The 19,710-nt window shown below is 30.3% G+C and overlaps 2 protein-coding genes and 1 long non-coding RNA gene across 6 annotated transcripts; 2 read left to right on the top strand and 1 right to left on the bottom strand.

Annotated features, from left to right (window-relative positions):
• Window positions 1-768: 768 nt before the first annotated feature.
• LOC109817712 (putative B3 domain-containing protein At5g58280) lies at window positions 769-7,224 on the top strand. Its single transcript, XM_029268689.2, has 8 exons — window positions 769-835; window positions 1,270-1,347; window positions 2,233-2,298; window positions 2,378-2,476; window positions 3,894-3,955; window positions 4,026-4,185; window positions 4,292-4,498; window positions 6,550-7,224. The coding sequence occupies exons 2-8, from the start codon at window positions 1,270-1,272 to the stop codon at window positions 7,051-7,053; spliced, it is 1,176 nt and encodes a 391-aa protein (XP_029124522.2). The 5' UTR covers window positions 769-835; the 3' UTR covers window positions 7,054-7,224.
• Window positions 7,225-7,358: 134 nt separating this feature from the next.
• Window positions 7,359-19,251, bottom strand: LOC109817714 (putative disease resistance protein At5g43730). Of its 4 annotated transcripts, XM_083063578.1 has the most exons (5): window positions 18,367-19,251; window positions 13,189-13,223; window positions 9,962-13,077; window positions 7,825-8,584; window positions 7,359-7,593 (listed from the first exon to the last, which is right to left on the bottom strand). In XM_083063578.1, exons 3-5 carry the CDS (start codon window positions 13,058-13,060, stop codon window positions 7,535-7,537), a joined length of 3,918 nt encoding a protein of 1,305 aa, XP_082919704.1. In that variant the 5' UTR covers window positions 13,061-13,077; window positions 13,189-13,223; window positions 18,367-19,251; the 3' UTR covers window positions 7,359-7,534. The 4 variants fall into 4 exon arrangements, with proteins under 4 accessions (XP_082919704.1, XP_082919703.1, XP_082919702.1 ...); XM_083063577.1 differs by having other exon boundaries at window positions 9,962-13,223; XM_083063576.1 differs by lacking the exon at window positions 18,367-19,251 and having other exon boundaries at window positions 13,189-13,295.
• Window positions 13,512-15,366, top strand: LOC145951707 (uncharacterized). Its single transcript, XR_014429598.1, has 2 exons — window positions 13,512-14,475; window positions 14,816-15,366. It is a non-coding gene; the product is annotated as an uncharacterized LOC145951707 (long non-coding RNA).
• Window positions 19,252-19,710: the final 459 nt, after the last annotated feature.

The raw sequence follows: 19,710 nt of genomic DNA on the forward strand, positions 1-19,710 counted from the left end.
TAAAATTAATGTTAAACAATATGAAATTGCTATAAATTTATCTACCTAAACTTTCAATAAAATTTAATATTGATGAATAACCACTCTCATGAAAGAATTTTTATTTTTTTTTTGTTTTGATTGTTTAAAATTGTACACTTTTTAATTTAAGTTTAATGTTGTATCCATGATACTTAGTTTGATAATTTTTACTTTAGATTAGAGATCATTTTATATTAAAATTTGTTTTAAATTATAAATTTTTTTAAAAAAATTAAGTGGGTTGGTGGGCCAGCCTGTTTAGCCCACCAACTCGTGATGAGCCGGGCCGGACTAAAAAAATTTGCATAATAAATTTGATAGATCAGGCTGGATCAATCGACTTAAAAAATGGGTTGAGGTGGATCAGGTCAAACAGGCCGGACTAACTCGTTTTGACAACTCTAATTTGCACCAAATAGTTCGGTTCATTTATTTGCACCGAATAGTTATTAAAAGATTAATAACTAGATTGATTTATCCTCGGTTAGAATAAATCTGAAAAACTTGAGGGAAGTTATTTATTTACGTTAAATTAAGCTTTTAAAAATAGTTTTATTTTTCAGTAAAAAAAAATACGGCTAGTTTATTTTATATTTTTGTTAGGGTTTGCAACTTGACATTGTAACGATGGGAAACTAGTTCAACAGAACGGTAACCCGATATTTGAAAATCAAATTGGCACTTTCACACACTTCCCGAAAGCTAGTTCATTTCACTTCACTGCACCTTCCTCTCATTTCAGGTAATAAACATTTTCTGTCTTTTCTTTCTCCATTTTCTGTTGCTGCGATTCTTCAACTTTGTGCTGTGTCGGGTGAGCAAAGTTGCACTCTTTCATACATTTCACAACCTCCCAAGATATCAAAAACTGACATTGTCCAACTTAGAACATGAAAAAGTTTCTCTTCGCAACACTAATTTGTGCTGCACCCATTTTAGTCACACTACTGTTAAAAAGGCTTTTATTATTTTTTTATAAAAAAATAAAAGGAAAAACTGAAAAAGTTTTTAACGTCTTTTAAGACCTGCCATTGAAAAACATTTCACATTTTTTATTTATTTATTTATGTGAGATAGTAGACTAAATAGTTGCTGAAGTATTTGGTGGCATTTTCTGTAAGTTATTGTATTTTCTGTCAAGGATGGTGTTCTTTTCTTTTTCTTGTTTCCCCTTCCTTGTGAGCATATAAGGGAAATTTGATATGATATCACATCATGACATGCTTGAATCCATCTGTCCACTAGCAGATGGCAAAGGGTTGCTCCAACAACGAGTACGAAAAGGCTAGAAAACAAAGACTTGAAGAAAACAAGAAGAGGTTTGAGGTAATCACCATTTTGTTATAGATGATATACTATGTTAGAATTAATTAGAGAAAAAATAAGGATTCATAAAACACATATACTCCATTGGTTAGAAACTTTTTGGATGATAACTAAAAGCAAAGGTTTAGGTCCAAAATGGACCATATCTTCTTGTGGAGGTGTGTGCAAGTGCTCTAAAATAATAAATAAACATAAGAAAGATATAATCCTCATCTCGATAAATATATCTCAACAAACATATACCGTAACAAACCTATTAGTGGTATCGGAGTTGTTGGTTGGATTTGGTGACAATTAATAACTCAGGTTCCACGTCATTAGAACAAGAGGATAAATAAGGGTTTATAAACCTATTATACCGTTTTATCAAAAGTAAAATCATGAGAATTTAAGTTCAAAGCAGATAATATTTTACGAGTTTGTGTGTGCAAATAGTAAATAACAATATATAAACTCGTCTTGATAAAGAAATATATCTATAACCCAAAATACAATGACCAAATAACCATATCACTTTTTTGTTTGTTTATAAAATCTTATACTTTGTGAGCAACATATATGCATGTGTTGATGGGGTTATTTTATGGTATTTGTTTGAGGGGATATTTTATGAAGGTTATTTTTATAAGATTATTTCACGTAACTCCACAATGATGATGGGCCTCTCAATCAATGGAGTATGAGTGTATTTTATAAGTTGTTATTTTTTCTCTTATTTTATTGATGTGTGATTTATTTGTATCCCAGCATGTGTAAATACTTTCGTCTTGTTTGAAATGAAATGCCTAACTTTTTCTCTTACAAATGTTGGTCAATATGATGTTCTATTCTGTTTCGAATTTTGATGACCAATCAATTTACTTGGTTTCACCTTTTGCCTTCAAGGATTTGGGAATTTCAAGGATATCAAAAAATTTGACTGAAATCACAAGTTCTGCAAAGAAGACACTGGTAAACTTGTATATATTTGGTTTCTCTCAGCTAAGAATAGAGATTGACTTGATTCATTTCTGCATCTTGCCTTGTGTAGCATCATCTTCCTAAACTGAAACCAAAGAAGACAAATGGTGAAGTGGAACCTAGGCGATCTTCTCGTGTGCGAAACCCAGTTCCTTCATACCGTGAAGATGTAAGTAATATTGTCTTTCAAACTACCATAATGCAGGATCAAACAACAAGCATGTGACTCACGAAAGATAAAGAATCAACTTGGGTTGGATAATGGATTATCTAAAGCTAGTATCATAGAATATAATAGAAATATGCATACTAGGAATACGTGCTTGAATTGATTTGTTCTGTTGGCAACATATAGTTGATAATGGGAATACATAAAAGCCACAAAGAAAATAATGGTTGACGCATGGTAAATGGTGGTTTGTGAAAACTTAAAAATCTCACTACTCTCTAGGTGACTATTAATGCTTGGAGATTGAGTTGGATGGGTTGGATTCTTCAACACTTTAACAAGCTCTCTCTATAATGGTGGTGTGATTTCTTGCAAAATATAAATTACTCTTCAAAAATTGGCTCCATATTCTTTCAAAGGTGAATGTAGATTTTCTTTAGAGTCAAATTTAACTTTCATTTATTAAGCACCTACTATATAGGAAATAGAGTTAACAATAAATTAAAGGTATAAAAGAAATTTATCCCTAAATAACTTAAAAAAATGATTGATTATTGCTTATAATTAGGACAAAAATGTGTTGCTTATATTTAGGACCACAGGTTGTATAAAATAACGTGTCCTTTTATGTTTTTTATTTCTTTGTGATTTCAGTTGCATCTATTTTGTTAGAAAGCCACTTAGTGCATCTTTTTAGCACAATCCAGCACTGAAGCTGAATATTGGAGTTTGGCAAACACAGCTGCATAAATACTTTGAATTCCACCTCTTCTCACTGAACTAAAAGTTCCCTTTACCATTCCTGTTATTCTGTGTCAACCTAAACACTGTTTCCCTATCTCACAATCCTGTTTTGCATGTCAAAACAAAACACATGGAGCTTGATATCTTCTTATTCCTTACAGAGAAGGTTCTAAACAGAAGCCTCATTCTCCAGCCCATTGCCGCTCTTCAGCGGAGTGCTTATATTCTCAATAAACTGCTTTAGTCTCTTCAGTTCTTGACTTTGCGAGACAAGCTCAGAGTAGTTGACAAGTTCTCACTTACTCAACCACCCTGAGTTTGAGTGGGGAATGGTAGAGATAAACAATGTGTCCTTTTATGTTTTGTATTTCACTGTAATTTCAATTGCATCTATTCTGTTAGATAGTCAGTTAGTGCATCTGTTAGTTAGTAGTTGATGACTCAACAGTGAGTCATGGGGCTCTTCTATGTAAGATTTACCCCCTTTACTGATTCTCTTAATGATAATCTCATAGTTTAGTTTCTCTCTAATACTTTTTTATGTATTCTATCATTTATGAATGATTAGGTGTGATAATAAGTACCCAAAACAAAATATATCTCTATCTTTTTTTTCAATGCGTTAGTCTAGTAGAAATTTGTAGTTGACAGTATATTTTTCTTTCTATCACAGGTGAGCATAGATCTTCCACCTTTGCGGAAGAGGTCGAGGTCAAATTCTTCAACATGGGGAAGGTTGTTAACTGTTTAATGAATTTTCTATATTGCTCATGAAATAATAATAACACAGTTATGGGACTCTCAGTTACGTTGCCAGACCACTAGATGAAATCAAAGAAGCAACAGAAGAGGAAAGACTTCGTGCTCTGCAGGCTGCAGAGGCACTCCAAATCAATTTGAACTCTTCAAACCCATCATTTATCAAGTCAATGGTTCGGTCTCACGTTTATAGCTGCTTTTGGTTGGTAGGTTGTAGGTCTCACGTACTTAAGTTGCTGCTGGCTCTTTTTGTTTAGATTATGCAACACAAGTTATTCTTCCTGCTATATTATTTTATCTTTGTTCTGCCAGGGTCTTCCTTCTAAATTTTGTGAGGAACATCTTCCAAGAACCGTATATGGCATGGTTTTAGAAGATGAAAATGGCTCAGAATACGAGGCTGTTTACATTGGCAACAGAAGTGGGATTAGTGGTGGCTGGAGAGCATTTGCATTGGATCATAAACTGGATGATGGTGATGCCCTTGTTTTTGAATTGATTGAAGGTTCAAGATTTAAGGTAATTTATGTTACCATCCCTGTTACCCTCTTTTAACTTCTAAGCTCTAAAATTGTTATACTTGCTCTAATATCATTATTTCATTTATTTGAAGAATAACCAAGGGTATGTTTGGGTAAACAACTTATTAAAGTGTTTATTCAATAAACTTCGAACATGACAGTTTATGCCATAAGTTTTACGTAGAAACTTATTGAAATAAATGCAAGTTATTTTCATAAAGCCCAAATAAGCCATGTAGAAGCTCTTCCACCCCTAAAACTAGCTCGGTAAAAATGTCGGTTGATGACAAAAAAATTGTTGGGATAAAATCTAAGTCCTACATCATTATAATAAGAGAAAAGATAAAAATTTATAAAATACATACATATTCTATTGGAAAGAGGTCTTTTGAGTGATGATTAAAAACAAAACTATGAAGATGTAAGCGTAAAGTGGACAATATCTTACTATTATTGGGTTGTATGTGCAAATACCCCGATAAACAACTCAAGATATAAAACTCCTTGATAAAAATATATATCCAGACAAACAAATACCATATAAGGTTTTATTATATTTTTAGTCCTTCAAATTTGAGTAATATATTTTTTTTGTCCTTAAAATTTAAAACTTGTGTTTTTAGTCCCTAAAATATATAAAAAAAAAAAATTATTTTGATCCCTCAAATTTAAAACATTTGTTTTTAATCCACAAAATATATACAAAAAAATATTTTAGTCCTCTGCTCAAATGCCATTATTTGTAAATCTATTGCACAAAACTATTCTACTAGTGTCATTGTTAGTGAAAACATCACGTTAAATCAATTGATATCACAAAATTTTTTTAATCTGTCGTTGTCAATTATGTTATTAGTAATCATGAGAGACTAAAATAATATTTTGAAATTATAGGGACATAAGATAAATTTAAAATTTGAGAGACTAAAATAATAATTTTTATATTTTGGGGACTAAACACGTTTTAAATTTGAGGGACAAAAAAAGTATATACAAGGGTTAAAACAATATTTTTTGAAATTATAGAGACTAAAATCACAAATTTGAAATTTGGGAGACCAAGAAAATAATTACTCCAAATTTGGAGGGCTAAAAACATAATTAAGCACACACATACTCCATTGGAAAGAGGTTTTTTGAGTGATGACCATAAGTAAAACTATGAGGATGTAAATGCAAAGTGAAACTATCTTACTATTGTATAGTTGTGTGCAAATACCTTCATAAACAACTAAAGATATAAAACTCCTTGATAAAAATATATATTCTGACAAATAAATATCATAAAATAACCCTAATAGGTGGAAACAAAGTTGCTGGTTGGATTTGATGACAATCACTAACCCATAACCCATACAAACAAACAACAATAAGGATCCAAAAGGCCTTTCAAACATTGAAGTATGTGTGTGCTTTATAAATTGTTATTTCTTTTTTGATTTTATTAATGTAGGATTTGTTTGTATTCCAATAAAACTAAGTCTCACTTTAGAAAAAAGTAAATTTTAAGTTTTGATTGTTGGTTAGAGGAAGATGAATACTTTGAAATGGACTACCACTAATGAACTCCTAATTAAATATTTCTTGAATTATTTACAACTCTCACCTTTAATTTGTTCTTGACACCAAGGTTTCTTCCCAATGTTATAAAAAAAATCTTAAAATCTTAAAATTTTAAAAATCTTAAAATTTTAATTTTTTTAATTATCTACAAGTTGATCTTAAGCCTTGCAATGTGTTAGAATCCAATCCAATTACAATTTAGTGTGGGGTTTATAAGGATCCATTCAAGCCTTGATCATACTTCTTTTCTACTAGTTTTGACCTCTCAATTAAATTTTATTGATTTGAGAATCTAATAAACATTGATTATCAATTTACGAACACTATTTGTCTTAACTTAGTAATTAGATTTCTGAAATCAGCTTTTGGGCTTTATTTGGTAAATATTGTATGTGATGTGAACTGAAATGTGTCACAATTCTGCTAATTGTTTCTATAGATAATATATTAGCAGTAAATAATGAATCTAACATGTTATCACCACAGATTTATATTGTTAGAGCATTTCCAGATTCAGTTGAAGAAAAAGGAATGGATATTTTAGAGGAAGAAGGAAATATGCATGAAACCAAAGTATCAAAAGCTGCCTGTAATATTGAATCAGAATCCAAGACAAAAAAACCAAAACAGGCAGCTGTGTATAAAACTACGGAACCAGAGTTTTCTCAGGAGCATCTGCCAGATGGGGTAAATCCAACTAAGAAATCTAAATCTTCCCAGAAAGAAATGCAAAAGACATCAAAAGGGAAAGTGCAAATTAAAACCGACAAATCCAAGGCGGCTGTAAAGCTTTCAAACAAGACAAGGAAGCGAAGACAAGGTATTACAAATGAAATTGGTGACTTAGGCAAGTTAGAGAAGAATGGGTTTGTTCAGGATGCAGCTGATTGCAAATTGGAGAAACTTGAACTAATTCAAGAAGCAACCAAATGTGTGTCACAAAAAGCAAGAAAAAAACCAGCTCCAAAATATTTCAGAAAGAAAGCATAATCTTGGAGCTGATGAGTGGTAAACTATTGTTATGAAATGAATGACTATATTATGGTAGTTGACAATATTTTTCTGTTATGGATTAATGGATAATATGCTGTTGTAAAACATCTAAAAGTAAGGTGTATGTTTCTTTAATCCAATTTTTGACTTATATTGTGATTTGATATCTATCGGTGGGTATGTTATCTAGTTATAAACATAAAAATAAATGTATTGTTAAGGTGTAATTTTGATGCTTTCATCTATAAATACTGCAAGTTGATTGAATTTACATTATGGTTTTATTGTTCAAGGGTTTTAAAAAATGTTGATTTTAATATTTTTATGATAAATAAAGCAAATAATCCATGCTTAACCTTCAATCCAAACACAACATTCAATTGAAAGTAACTGGTTTGCATTAACTACACGACTGTGTTACAAAAATAACAAGCGAGTTACGAGGAATTTGTACTTGGAAACAAACTTCAACATGCCTTTAGCTTTCAACAACGTGCAAAACAAGTGACACACTGAAGCTGTTTTCTGGATCAAGCCCTTGCAATAACAAATCAGGGAGTGAGTTGCAGTTGAAGTCGCCAATTTAAATGTGTAGGGAGTTTACAAACATGTCACCTATCAGTTGTGCCTAGAAAGAGCAATTGAAAATAACAAGAGTAGCAAATTAGAATATTTATAGTAGTTCCATTCTTGAAGCTTTATGAAAAGATTTTGTCATCGAGCAAAGCTTAACAACTTCATAATAAAGTAAAGATGTGAGAATTTTACCTGGGTATAGATATAAACTTGGAGAATATTTAGGACAATCCTTTATGGTTTGATTAACATCATCTTTTAACTTAAATTCTTGGTGAATGTCTTTGAAGTTTGGCAAACTTGCAAGCTTTATATCTCTCAGGTTTTGTAGTAGTACATGTTCTCCTTCTTGACCATCATCATCAGTTTCACGTTCAAAAGCAAAAGCCTTGTCTAACTGAGAGCACTCTTTTATTTCCAAAGTGGTCAAAATGGGAAAATCACTTGCCACAAAATTATAAAAAAGGCATCTCAACTTGTTACATTTTTGAACTTCAATGTTCTTGAGTTTTGGGAAGCACACTTTTTGGGAACAAGTATGTAGGACTTTTTGTTCTTGTGCATCACCTAAATCAAATATTTGCTCCAATTTCTCACAGTCAAATATTCTGAGGTCGGTTAGCACTGGAAAGCTTCTAACAATGGTAGGGGAGAAGATGGTTTTCAATTTAGGACATGCGCTCAGATAAAAATATTGAAGCACTTGGAGGCTTAGAAAATTTGTCGGGCCCTTCCATATAAAGTTGAGCTCAAGTAGATCTGTCAAGCTGATATGTTCTAGATCCATGTTCAAGGGAACTAGTTCTATGTTGCTCCTAGGTTCTTCGATTTGGAATTGAAAAACACCTTTTATTCCAATACAATCAAGGAAGACAACTTTAAGTTCGAAGGAAAACATCTGATCGCGCAATTGGTTGAACCCAATGGTAATCGGCCATAGTATCTCCTTCTCCTATTTAGAAAACAGAATTAATTGTAGTTAATCTGTTACATGCAATAATTCAATATAATGAAGTTTTCGATCTAAAGAAAGAAAACACCAATAAAATGAAGTTATTTTTAGTACAAGGATATACACTTTTTTTTTTAATTCTGTTTGTTGAAATACATATGCACTGATCACCTATTATATTAAATATAAATGGAGATCTTTTATATATTTATTTTTATAAAAAAAAATATTTTTATATATTGCTAAATTACACATCACTTAAGTAATGATAAGTTGGTGTAAAAAAAGTAGTGATAAGTCATACGTCAACATTATAATTTATCAGTTGATGGATTTCAAATTAACAATAAATTAAAATTCATATTTTTAATATTAAGAAATTAAATGTTTTTATTCTAAAAACAAGTGATCAAAATAGCGAATTGTAAAAATAGGAATAATAAAAGTGTAATTAAGCCAAATTATTTTTATTTTATTCGTATGTGTCACATCTTTAAAAATTATATAATTATATGATAATTGTGACTATAAAAATTATGATAAAAGATTAATACAATGTTATATTTGTTCTTGGTGCATCTAGACACCAATTAAGATTTTTTTATCTTCTTCCTAAAACATGTAGTGTAACTTATTAGTAGAGAACATTGGTGATTAATACAATGATTCAAAATAGTACTCGAAGCAAATGACTTTTTTTTTTTTTTTTACAGCTCAAAGCAAATAACTTCAGCAATTAACTTATTAAGGTTGTAATATTATCTGCACATTTTTGCATACTTATGATAAGCATAAAATAGAGTGAATACAGAAGACTTGAGAATACCAATTTCAAGTATTATTCTAACAAAATATCTAAATAATTAATATATATTATAAATATCACTAAACCAAATTTAAATGAACAAGAAAAATAATTATTTCAAAATTGTATAATTTTTAATATTATATTATTATTAATTTATTTATTAAAAGAAAACTAAATACATGCACGACACACAAGTTTATATATATTATTTAACTATTCCTCACTTATCTTGCTTTGTAAGGAATCTTTTTCTGAAACTAAGGAGTGGGAGAAATGAAAGTTTGTACGTTAATGATAAACCACGATTCTTTTTCGTAACAAACATCTTAGACCATAGTGCATAAAACTGCCACTTTAATTCTTCGGAAAGAGGTAGAAAGAAAATTCAAATTAATTAAAGTGAGCATATATAGAGTAGTTAGGACTCTAATCATATATAGCTAAACTGACACAGTTTAGCTAAACCTCCCAAAATGCAACAAATTAATAAATAATAATATTTTAAAAAAATCATCTAAGAATGAGCTATTAAAGAATAAAGAAATAATCATTTTTGAGCAATATATTACCATTGTAGTTGTGTCTCGGTGCAAAGCTGAATCATTCGCCAACTTACGCACAGTAGAGTCAAACAATTTTGGACACGCAAAACATTGTAACCTTTTCGTATTTGGTAAACGTGAATGGTAGTAATCAGGCCAAATGTCAATGAGATTTGGTAAGTTACTCAACTCGAGATAATCCAAATCAATAAGATTTATGTCAATATCAGTTTGATGGCTACTTTGGTGCTGGTTCACTGAAGCATGATGTTCCCTTTCACTTCCAAATACATACTTCAAGTTGCAGTTGTTTATGATCACCAAATTTTCCAAGCTTGCTAGCCCTGTACTGAAACACGCATGGAATATATATTCCAACCTGTGGCAGTTATCAACATTAAGATACCTTAACTTTGGGAGCGTCCAAGAGGTATGATTTTGATTTCTAAAGTAATCAACATCCCCTTCTTCTATTATGTGCTTCAATTCACTACATCCAGATATCTCTAGATGTTCCAATAGCACTAGAGTTTGGATAATGGATGGCATAAAGAGAGAAGCTAGCATTGGGCATGAATCTATTCTTAATTCTTTAAGATTGCATAGCTTTGAGTTCCTTGGAAAGGATATGTTGTACAATTGTGGACAATGACTTATGTATAACTCTTCTAAATTTTTGAGAGAGCATCGATCATGAAAAACTTTATAAAGACTATCCAAAAAATATAGATATATGATAACTAGGCTGGAGAACACAACTTCAGTCTGAAGCATATAAACATTGGTGTCTGTAGTGATAGTACTTTCAAAGAGACATTCTATGTCTCGACAACGACTTAGCATTAGGAGAATCAACTGATTCATGCCTTGCGAATCCATAGATGGGATTACATTTTTGTAACCTCCCTCAAGGTTGCTCAAACAAAGGATATTTGCTCTTACAAACAAATCATTGATTGGAAGTGATATAAAACTTTGAGCAGGAGCATTAAAACCATCTATGCATAAAGCTCTAGATGGTCTGTGCTCTTCCAAATAGTAAAGTAGCTGAGAGAGAATATCTGTATAATTGTGTACTACAACATACTTCCGCAATCTACAGAAGAAAGAGACATCGTGTGGAAAGTCCTCTTGAGGTGACACTAACCACAAATACAATTCCTCTAGCTGCAAACATTCTCTTATAACCTTATAAGAATTATTTTTCTTAACCAAACAACCGTACAAATCCAAAAGCCTCAAGTTCTTTAATGCTACAATTCCATTAGGTAATTCTTCTAAATAAGAACCACGCAAGTCAAGAATCTCAAGTGCTTGTAGGCTTTCCAAAATGGAGATGTCACCTAATTCAAATCCTCTCAAGCACAAAGTCCGGAGATTTTTTAGTGCCTTCATTGATTGCGGTAGTGATAACGAAAAAAAACCGAAAGAAAAAAAATAACATTTATAGCCAAATTGTAAGAGTGCTAGGATTTTAAGCATTTTCGACCTTTCAAGACAAGCATTTGATACTTCAAAGCCAACCCTTTGAGAATGAAGCAAGATAATTTCAGTTGTTGGACAATTCAATTGATCATTAAGAAGCAGACCATTTTCTAAATCCCACAAGGATATTGCTTTTTTATCTTTTATGGTTTCATCCTCTACCAACTTACTTGGATCCATTGTATTACTTGCCAAAATTGCTTGACCTTTTTCAGATGCTATCCACAAGGCTACATCACGAACCATGTCATGCATTTTCACCTTTTCTTTTTTATTGGCACGCAGCAACAAACAAGAATCCCTCAGGATATTAACAGCTACATGAATCTCTATCCTTGCTTTTTCCATTGTTCCAAAAATTCCATTTAGGCCCAGTCCCCTTCCAAAACGAAATAAATCCTCCAAATCAATTTCATGATCCTCTGGAAATATAGAACACAACAGTAACAAGGACTTGGCTAATTCATTTTTCAAATTATCATAACTTAATTTGAGACATGCATGAGTAGTTCTTAAGCCATCAGGAATATCTAGTGGAATGGAATCTTCTAGTCTTGATAATGCTGACTTCCACTCTTGAAAAGTTTTCCCCTTTAGCGTGCTTCCCACTGTAACAATTGCGATAGGCAATCCCTTGCATTCATCGGCAATTTTTCTTGCCACATCTTTCAAAACATCTAGAGAGTCATCAGTTAAGTTTGCATACTTTTTGAACAAAGTCCAAGATTCCTCATCAGTCAAGAGATCGAGCTCAATTATGCTTTGGCATTGCATAGACATGCATACTTCTCTTTTCCGAGTTGTTAGGAGTACTCGACAACCCTTGCTGTTCTCATTATTAAATGGAATACCTATAGCTTCAAAGTCTAGCTTTTCCCATACATCATCCAAGATTACAAGAGTTGTTCTTTCCCTTATTCTTTTTGATAGTCTTTGTGCTCTACCTTCCTCTGATTCTTCTTTAAATTCTAGGCACAACTTATCAGCAATTTGAGCTTGGATGCCTCTGATATTTGGAGTTTGAGAGATTGTTGCCATGACAACCTCCTCAAAAAGTTTTAACTCCTCAACTTTCTTCCCAACCTCTTTTGCCAAACTAGTTTTTCCTGAACCTCCCATTCCAAATAGTCCAATCATGCAAACGCTTTCATCCTTTAATGCTTCCAAAAGCTTGTTGTAAGTTGATTTTGTTGAGCTGAAATAAACAAAATCTTTGGAAGAATAGTACTTCATGCCTGGAAGTTCAGTAATTGAAGAAAATGGCTCAAACCGACTATTACGATTCAGTTGAGTCATTATTTCTAATTTTCTTGCTATTTCTTTTGCAAGAAAATATTGACACCGCCTTCTAAAATAGATTTTGCTTGCTTCCAAAATTCTTCCTTCAAGTAGTTGCACTTCTTCTAAGACTTTCTCAACATCTTTCAGCCACTTTTCAACACTTGGTTCAATTTTTTCAGTCCTATTAGTGGCTTGTCTAACTCGTTCCTTCACGCTGTCTCGAGTCAATTCCAATTCTTCTTTAGCAATTGGAAGATTCCCAACAAAGTTGTGGAAACAACACAGGTATCGACCATGGTGTATAATCGAACCCACTGTATATTCTGCAATCTTTGCTGCAATGGAAAGACAAATCTCCATTTTGAAATGACACAATCCTGATATGAATGAGTTCATCAATTTTTGGACAAAAAATATTATGTTATGTAAACTAGGATCGTGCTGGTGCAATTAAAGGAAACAAAAACATAATAATGTCTTTTACATACCTTTGATGGGTGTCCTTGTTGTTGCAAGTTGAACGCTTTTTCGAAATTTGAGAAAAAGTAGCATTAGAATTGCAATGACAACAGAGAATTGCAATGATATGTGATATTTGTACACAGCACTGAATATTTGTAGTAAAACATAAATTGCTTTATGAATTCATTAACAATATGTTTTAATATCTAAAGAATAATTAAGTTGTACAAGTATGCTAGGAAATGATTTTTGAAATTATATATCTTGTGTATTTTGGCCTTTCAAAAAGTGAAATATGAAAATACATGAAAAATATGTATATAATAACATTTTTTCATATTTCGTTAATAGAATTGCTTATCTTCCTTTTTCAAAAACAATTAACACTTTAGCCCTAACAAATTGTATGAGATAAATAGTATATATATATAATCATTTATTTATGTAAATTAAATTATTTTATTACGTTTTTTCAACTATTCAAATTAATATAAAAATATTTAATATAATTTAAATTTAAATATAATAGCATAATTATAACATTGATATTTTGAAAATGATAGAATTTAAAGTAAATTAAGATTTAAATTAAATTTAAAAATAATGTCCAACGCAAGCCACATTTTGCAAGCATAGATTAATCATTAATTATCAGTTTTGATAAATTGGTTGAACATGTCGATGGACCAATTTTTATTTTTAAAAAAAAAATAGCATGCTTTATAACAACAATAATTAGTATAGTTAAATTTAAGTTTAATTCCTTATTAAGCTGACCATGTGTATCCATTCAAATGGCCAGCTAAATTACTCATTATGTAACACATAATATGCCAACTAATGAGTTAACTAGTAGCGTTAACATTCTATTGACAACATGGTCCAACTTAAGAAGTGATAAAAATAAAAGTTGAGGATTAGCGTTCCCTCCTTAATTTGGAGACTACTTTAAGAGCATCCCACAAAATTAGAGGTCAAAGTGGTACTATATGTAACACCCTAGGATTTCTCTAATTATTAATTTGAGGAGTAATAATTATTTTATTTTATTTATGATTAATAGTTTTATTTTATTCATTTTTAATAGATTTAATTATTCAAGGGAGTATTAGAAATAATGAAGATAAGAGGGGTTTAGAGAAATATGAGTTATATATTAGAAGAGAAGGGAGAAAAGAGATATTATTATTCATTTGTTTCATTTCATGTTCTCTGACACTCAAATGCTCTTAAGAAAATACATCTCGAGAGTAAGGGGAAGGGATCGTCGTAGAAGAGGAAGAAGATTAGATTTGTACATTGCATCACTCCAGGTAAGGGGGAGTGAGAACACTCATTTCTGGGGATTGGGTGTATGCATGAAGGGTAGAGAGATTGATCCCTAATCCCATAAGTTTTCTGTTTGATGAAATGATATGTGCATTTAATGTGATTAGTCGAGTCGATTCTGAATATGTGATTGATTTGATGATCAAATGTTTTATAGTAATTAATTGAGTATTTTGTAGAAAGAGGTTAGAACCCTAAGACGAGAAATTCAATGAAATTAAGGAATAAAAGTTGTAGATGCTAAATTGATAAATTTCCTGGATGAAAAATGAATTTCTGGTTGATATAAATTGGATAAATGATTTGGGTGACATTTGTTTCAAGATCTTACTCTATATTGATGTGTTTGGCTGTCAAAACGCACGCGGTGCCGAGCTTGGATGCTTGATGTCGGGCATGCATTCATGTGCATGAAGGCATTGCCTAAATGTGTTAGCGTCAGGCATGGAGATGTCCACATTAGGCGCGAAGTGACTAATGTGCTCTTTATTATGGCTTAGCACCAGGCGTAGAGATGTCCACACTGGACGCAAAAATCATATGGTGCTATCTGTTGTGGCTTAATGCTGGGCGCGAGGTGTGACACCAAGCATGATAGGATTTTGGTGCTCTCTACGATGGCTTAAAGTTAGCACAACTTGGGAAAACCAAGCACGAGAGACAACAAGTGCTCTTTGTCGTAGCTTAAGGCCAAGCGTGGGTTTCCAAACTCGACATGGATGGTTAGAAGACTTATTATGATGTTTCAAATGATGTTTTTGATTGTTTATATGATGAAGAATGTATATACATACTTAATGAATGATGATTATTATTGTGATGGATAACCTTGATGTGGATGGATATAAATGTCAACAAACGATGAATTAGACGATGATCATGATGTATTAGTATAGAAGCATTTGACATGGTTTTAGCATGCATGATACTTGCATGTTTTGTGGTTCTGGTGGGAACCTATTTTGTGGTTCTAGTGGGAACTTGTTAGTGTTCTGGTGGGAACACTTTTGTGTTGGTAGCCTAAGGTTCACTTGGGACTTAGGCACCAACTGTATATTCTTGATGATGATGATGGTCGAGTACCTCATGCATTTAGATGTAGGTGCATGTTGCATTGCATTTCTAAGTATGTGTTTGTGGATGGTTGATGTTTTTATTATAGTTTGAAGTATTGTATTGTTATTATTATATTTCTAAGTATCAATTATTATTAATATATTATTTATCGTGAAAGGATGGGATGCCAAGGGTCGTAACTCATTCCTATAGGGTGAGATTATTCTCACTTCCTGTTTGTTTTTGGTGTCTCTCTCATATGTTTTGTAGATGAGGATCCCCAATCTTGGGAGGAGTAAGGAAAAATCTAAGTGGGTGTGAACTTTGATGCCAATGTGACATTGAGGGTTTAGAGTAATTTAGAAAATTACAATACTTCTTTGTCATCTCAATATTTTTGAATTCACAAATTGTCTACTACTACTCGGTTACTTATGTCTCAAATGATCTGAATTATTTTATTTATAAATTGGTACGAGGATACACTACACCAAAATTAATTTTTTGTGGCAATTAATTTATTATTTAGCGGCTATATAAATGGTCATTATTCTTTTTACCAGCATTTAAATAAAGGTTGGTGTATCCAGTGTTGCTAATACTATTACCGACATTTATATAAAATGCTGGTAAAGATCTACTAAATTGTCGGAAAAACTTATTTTTTTTTGTGACAATTCTAGTAGCCACTTTAAAGGCTATTAAAAGTTATTTTTTTCAATTGTCTCATTTACTTTAAATAATTTATTCCTATAATTTCCTTTTCTAAATTCATAACTTATATACTTTTTTTTATCTCTACTCGATGTGGAATTTGTAAGATGATGGTTATTTTTTATTTATATATTTTTAATTGTCTTGTCTCTTAAGAAATGTGAGATTTATAAGGTGAAAGTTGTTTTCTAATTATTTTATAACACTATTGAATTTGGTAATAATGTGTGATTTGATACTAATTTAGAATAGTGAATTAGGAGTTAACCCTATAAAATGAATCTGTAAGGTGATAGTTATTACTCACTTATATACTATTTAATTATCTTATCTCTAATCGATGTGGGACTTAAGTTTTTTCTAATAAATAATTGTCGCTAATAATAAACTTTAGTGTAATATAAATACATTTTTAGTGGCTATTATATATTAGTCATTAATGTTTTTATATATGGTGGCAATTAAATTATTGTCATTAAATAATTGTCGTTAATAACAAATTTTGTTGTAGTGATATAATTGAGATTTTATGCATTTGATTGGTACTATACTTGGAAGTAGATGGGTGTCACTCTTTACTCATAAAAAAATATATATTTTGGTGACAACACAATAAAAAGATTATGTATTTAATTTTTTTTAATTCTAAATGTTGAACTTTAAATCATTATGAATTGAAAAAAAGTATATTAAACTTGATTTATTTTAAAAAAATAAAGATGTTGCAAGATATCCATACGGAAGAAATTCATAGTCTACTATACGTATTGCATTATATCAAAAGATTATACTTTTTTTTTCCAGTTTTGGTGCATTGTTATTAAAATATTAATGACAATGCTTGTAATTTTTGTTGTCGTTTAAAATTAGTTTTTGAAATTAAAACCATGTCAAAGATTATCTATATGTCAAAGAATAAGTTGAAACAAATTATCATTTTTATATTTTAAAATTAAAATGTTAGAAATGCTTAATTATAAAAAAAAATACATTAGTAAATTGACAATAAAATAAATTATAAAAAATTATGTTAAATTAATATTTAAATATAAATTTTGTTTGAGGAATTTTCTAAGCACAATTTTACCAGTCAGACTTTTTAAGATATAAACTAATTTAAAAACTTTATAAAAGCCTATTTGATTAAAAAAAAATAGAAGACAAATTTTAGGTATTTAAAAAGATTTTTAGACTAAATAGATTGACTAACTTATGTAAATGAAAAATAATAATATTTTTTTAGTATTATTATTACATTAATATTTATAAAGTATTTAAGATGATATTTTTTGGAATTTTTTTGAATAGTTGGGACAAATTTTGACTAGCCAAGCTTATAATCTTATTGGGGAAAAAATTTATATCCTATTAGAGGTATTTTTAATAATAATTTTTTAAAAAAATTATTATAAAATTTATATTAAACCTTATAAAAAAAACTTATCATAAAATAAATTATTAGATTAACCCCTTATGAAGTATAACCTATTTGACCTGTTTGTTGATCAGACTATTTAAAGTTACATCGACATACCTATTTAAAAAAATTAAAAATGAATTAAACTTTTAAATAAATTAATAATTAAGTTAGACTAAAAAAAAAAAAGTATTTCCGGTCTATAATGTGTATCAAGTTAAGCTCAAGTCTCGATCAATTTTAAGCAAAGTCTTGTTCAACTTGACTTATTTTCAGTCTTAGGTTATAAGAGCAGAATTCCAAATTCTTTTATGCATTTTAGAAAATTAAATTTAGAATCTCAAGCCTGATTTCATAAGAAGCAAACCAAACATATTCTCCCAGAATACAGGATTTGGATAGGCGTTCTCACAAATTATAACTGACATGAAAAACATACACGCAAATGCCATCATTAATATGATATGCAATCATATATTTTTTTATTTATATATAAAAGACACAGATAAATAACATATTTTCAATAAAAGTTGATAATATATTTAAAAGTGCAACTGTATCGATATAATTCTATACGATCAACAACTTTGGGATTTGTTGTATATATGATTGACATGGATGTAAAACATGAGTTGTAGAAGCTAAACAAAATCTAAACTAATTTGGAGATTTGAATTGTGATGCGTACCTCAAAATACGTGTACAGCAATAATGTCAATAAGAAGAACAGTGAAGAAACAACCTTATTGTGAATCACAATATTGGTTGAATGATTGTAACAAGTCTCGCATCGAGGAGGTCTCCTCACCAAGAAGTCTTTATAAGGCGGGAGGTTCTCCAACTTCTTGGGCCGGTTTTTGAGGGATGGTTCCCCTCGTTAGCCTTGTGCTCGTTACAATGATGTAGAGTTGCAATTCTAGGGAATGAAAATGATTGACTTCAGAGAGTATAAAAACATGTATTGTTAACTGAGAATAAAAGTTCATCCTTCCTCAGTTCCCAAGTAAGGTATTGAATTGATAATAGATGCACGTTATTCCATAACTTTTTGGGAGTTCATGAATAAGAAGCAATTATTCTCAATTTTGTCGTGTTTGTGCTTTGCATTGTGCACAAGTTAGTATGTGCGAAACAGATACAAGAAATGAGGACATTAAATATCCCTATTTGACCTCACATATATATATATATATAGGAAATCTATATGGTAAAAAAATTGAAAAATAAATACTAACATGCACCAAGAAATAATTTTTCCTGATCACTATTTAGAATACCATGCATGGTTTGATTATTTGTGTGTTTTGCTGTGCATATTCTATCTTAACCGCTGAATTGTGGCCTTGTGGGGGCATCTTTCATGGTTTCAGGGTAGAAGCTTTCGAAGAATTCAGATGCATTGAGATTCTCAAGAAGTTATTAATCTCATGATTAAGGATTTTAAGTATTCACAATACTTGTTATAATTTGGTGTGTTTGGATGAAGAATTTTATAAATTCAAGGAATTTTAAATTCTTGGTATTTGAATTACTTTGATTTCATTTTTTATCATTCTTAAAATATTTTGTTTGGATAAGTCAATTCAAATTTATCAAATTTTAAATTATTAAGTTGGATATGATAATTTGATCCCACCATAGTAAAATTAATTTTAAAAATATATTTATATGTTGAGAATTTTAAATTAAATTTTATAAAAATAAATATTAACAAATTTTTAAATATTTAATAATTTTAAAAAAAATTAATATTATATAATATTTAATAATCTTAAAAATATTTTTGAATATTTAATAATTAAAAATATGAAAAGATAAGAGATAAGATAAAATATATAAATGAAATAAAAAGAAGAAAAAATATGAGGAATTTCAAATTCTTACTTTTTCGGGAGAATTTAAAATTCTACTATTTCAAAGAATTTCACAAATACTTGAATTTCAAATTCCTTATAAATTCTTCATCCAAACAAAGTATTTCACCTCAAAGAATTTGAAATTCTTCAAATAAATAAATTACTCCATTTAAATT

This window comes from Cajanus cajan, chromosome 9 (assembly GCF_000230855.2).
Source record: "Cajanus cajan strain Asha chromosome 9, NIPB_CcT2T_4, whole genome shotgun sequence".
NCBI lineage: Eukaryota > Viridiplantae > Streptophyta > Magnoliopsida > Fabales > Fabaceae > Cajanus > Cajanus cajan.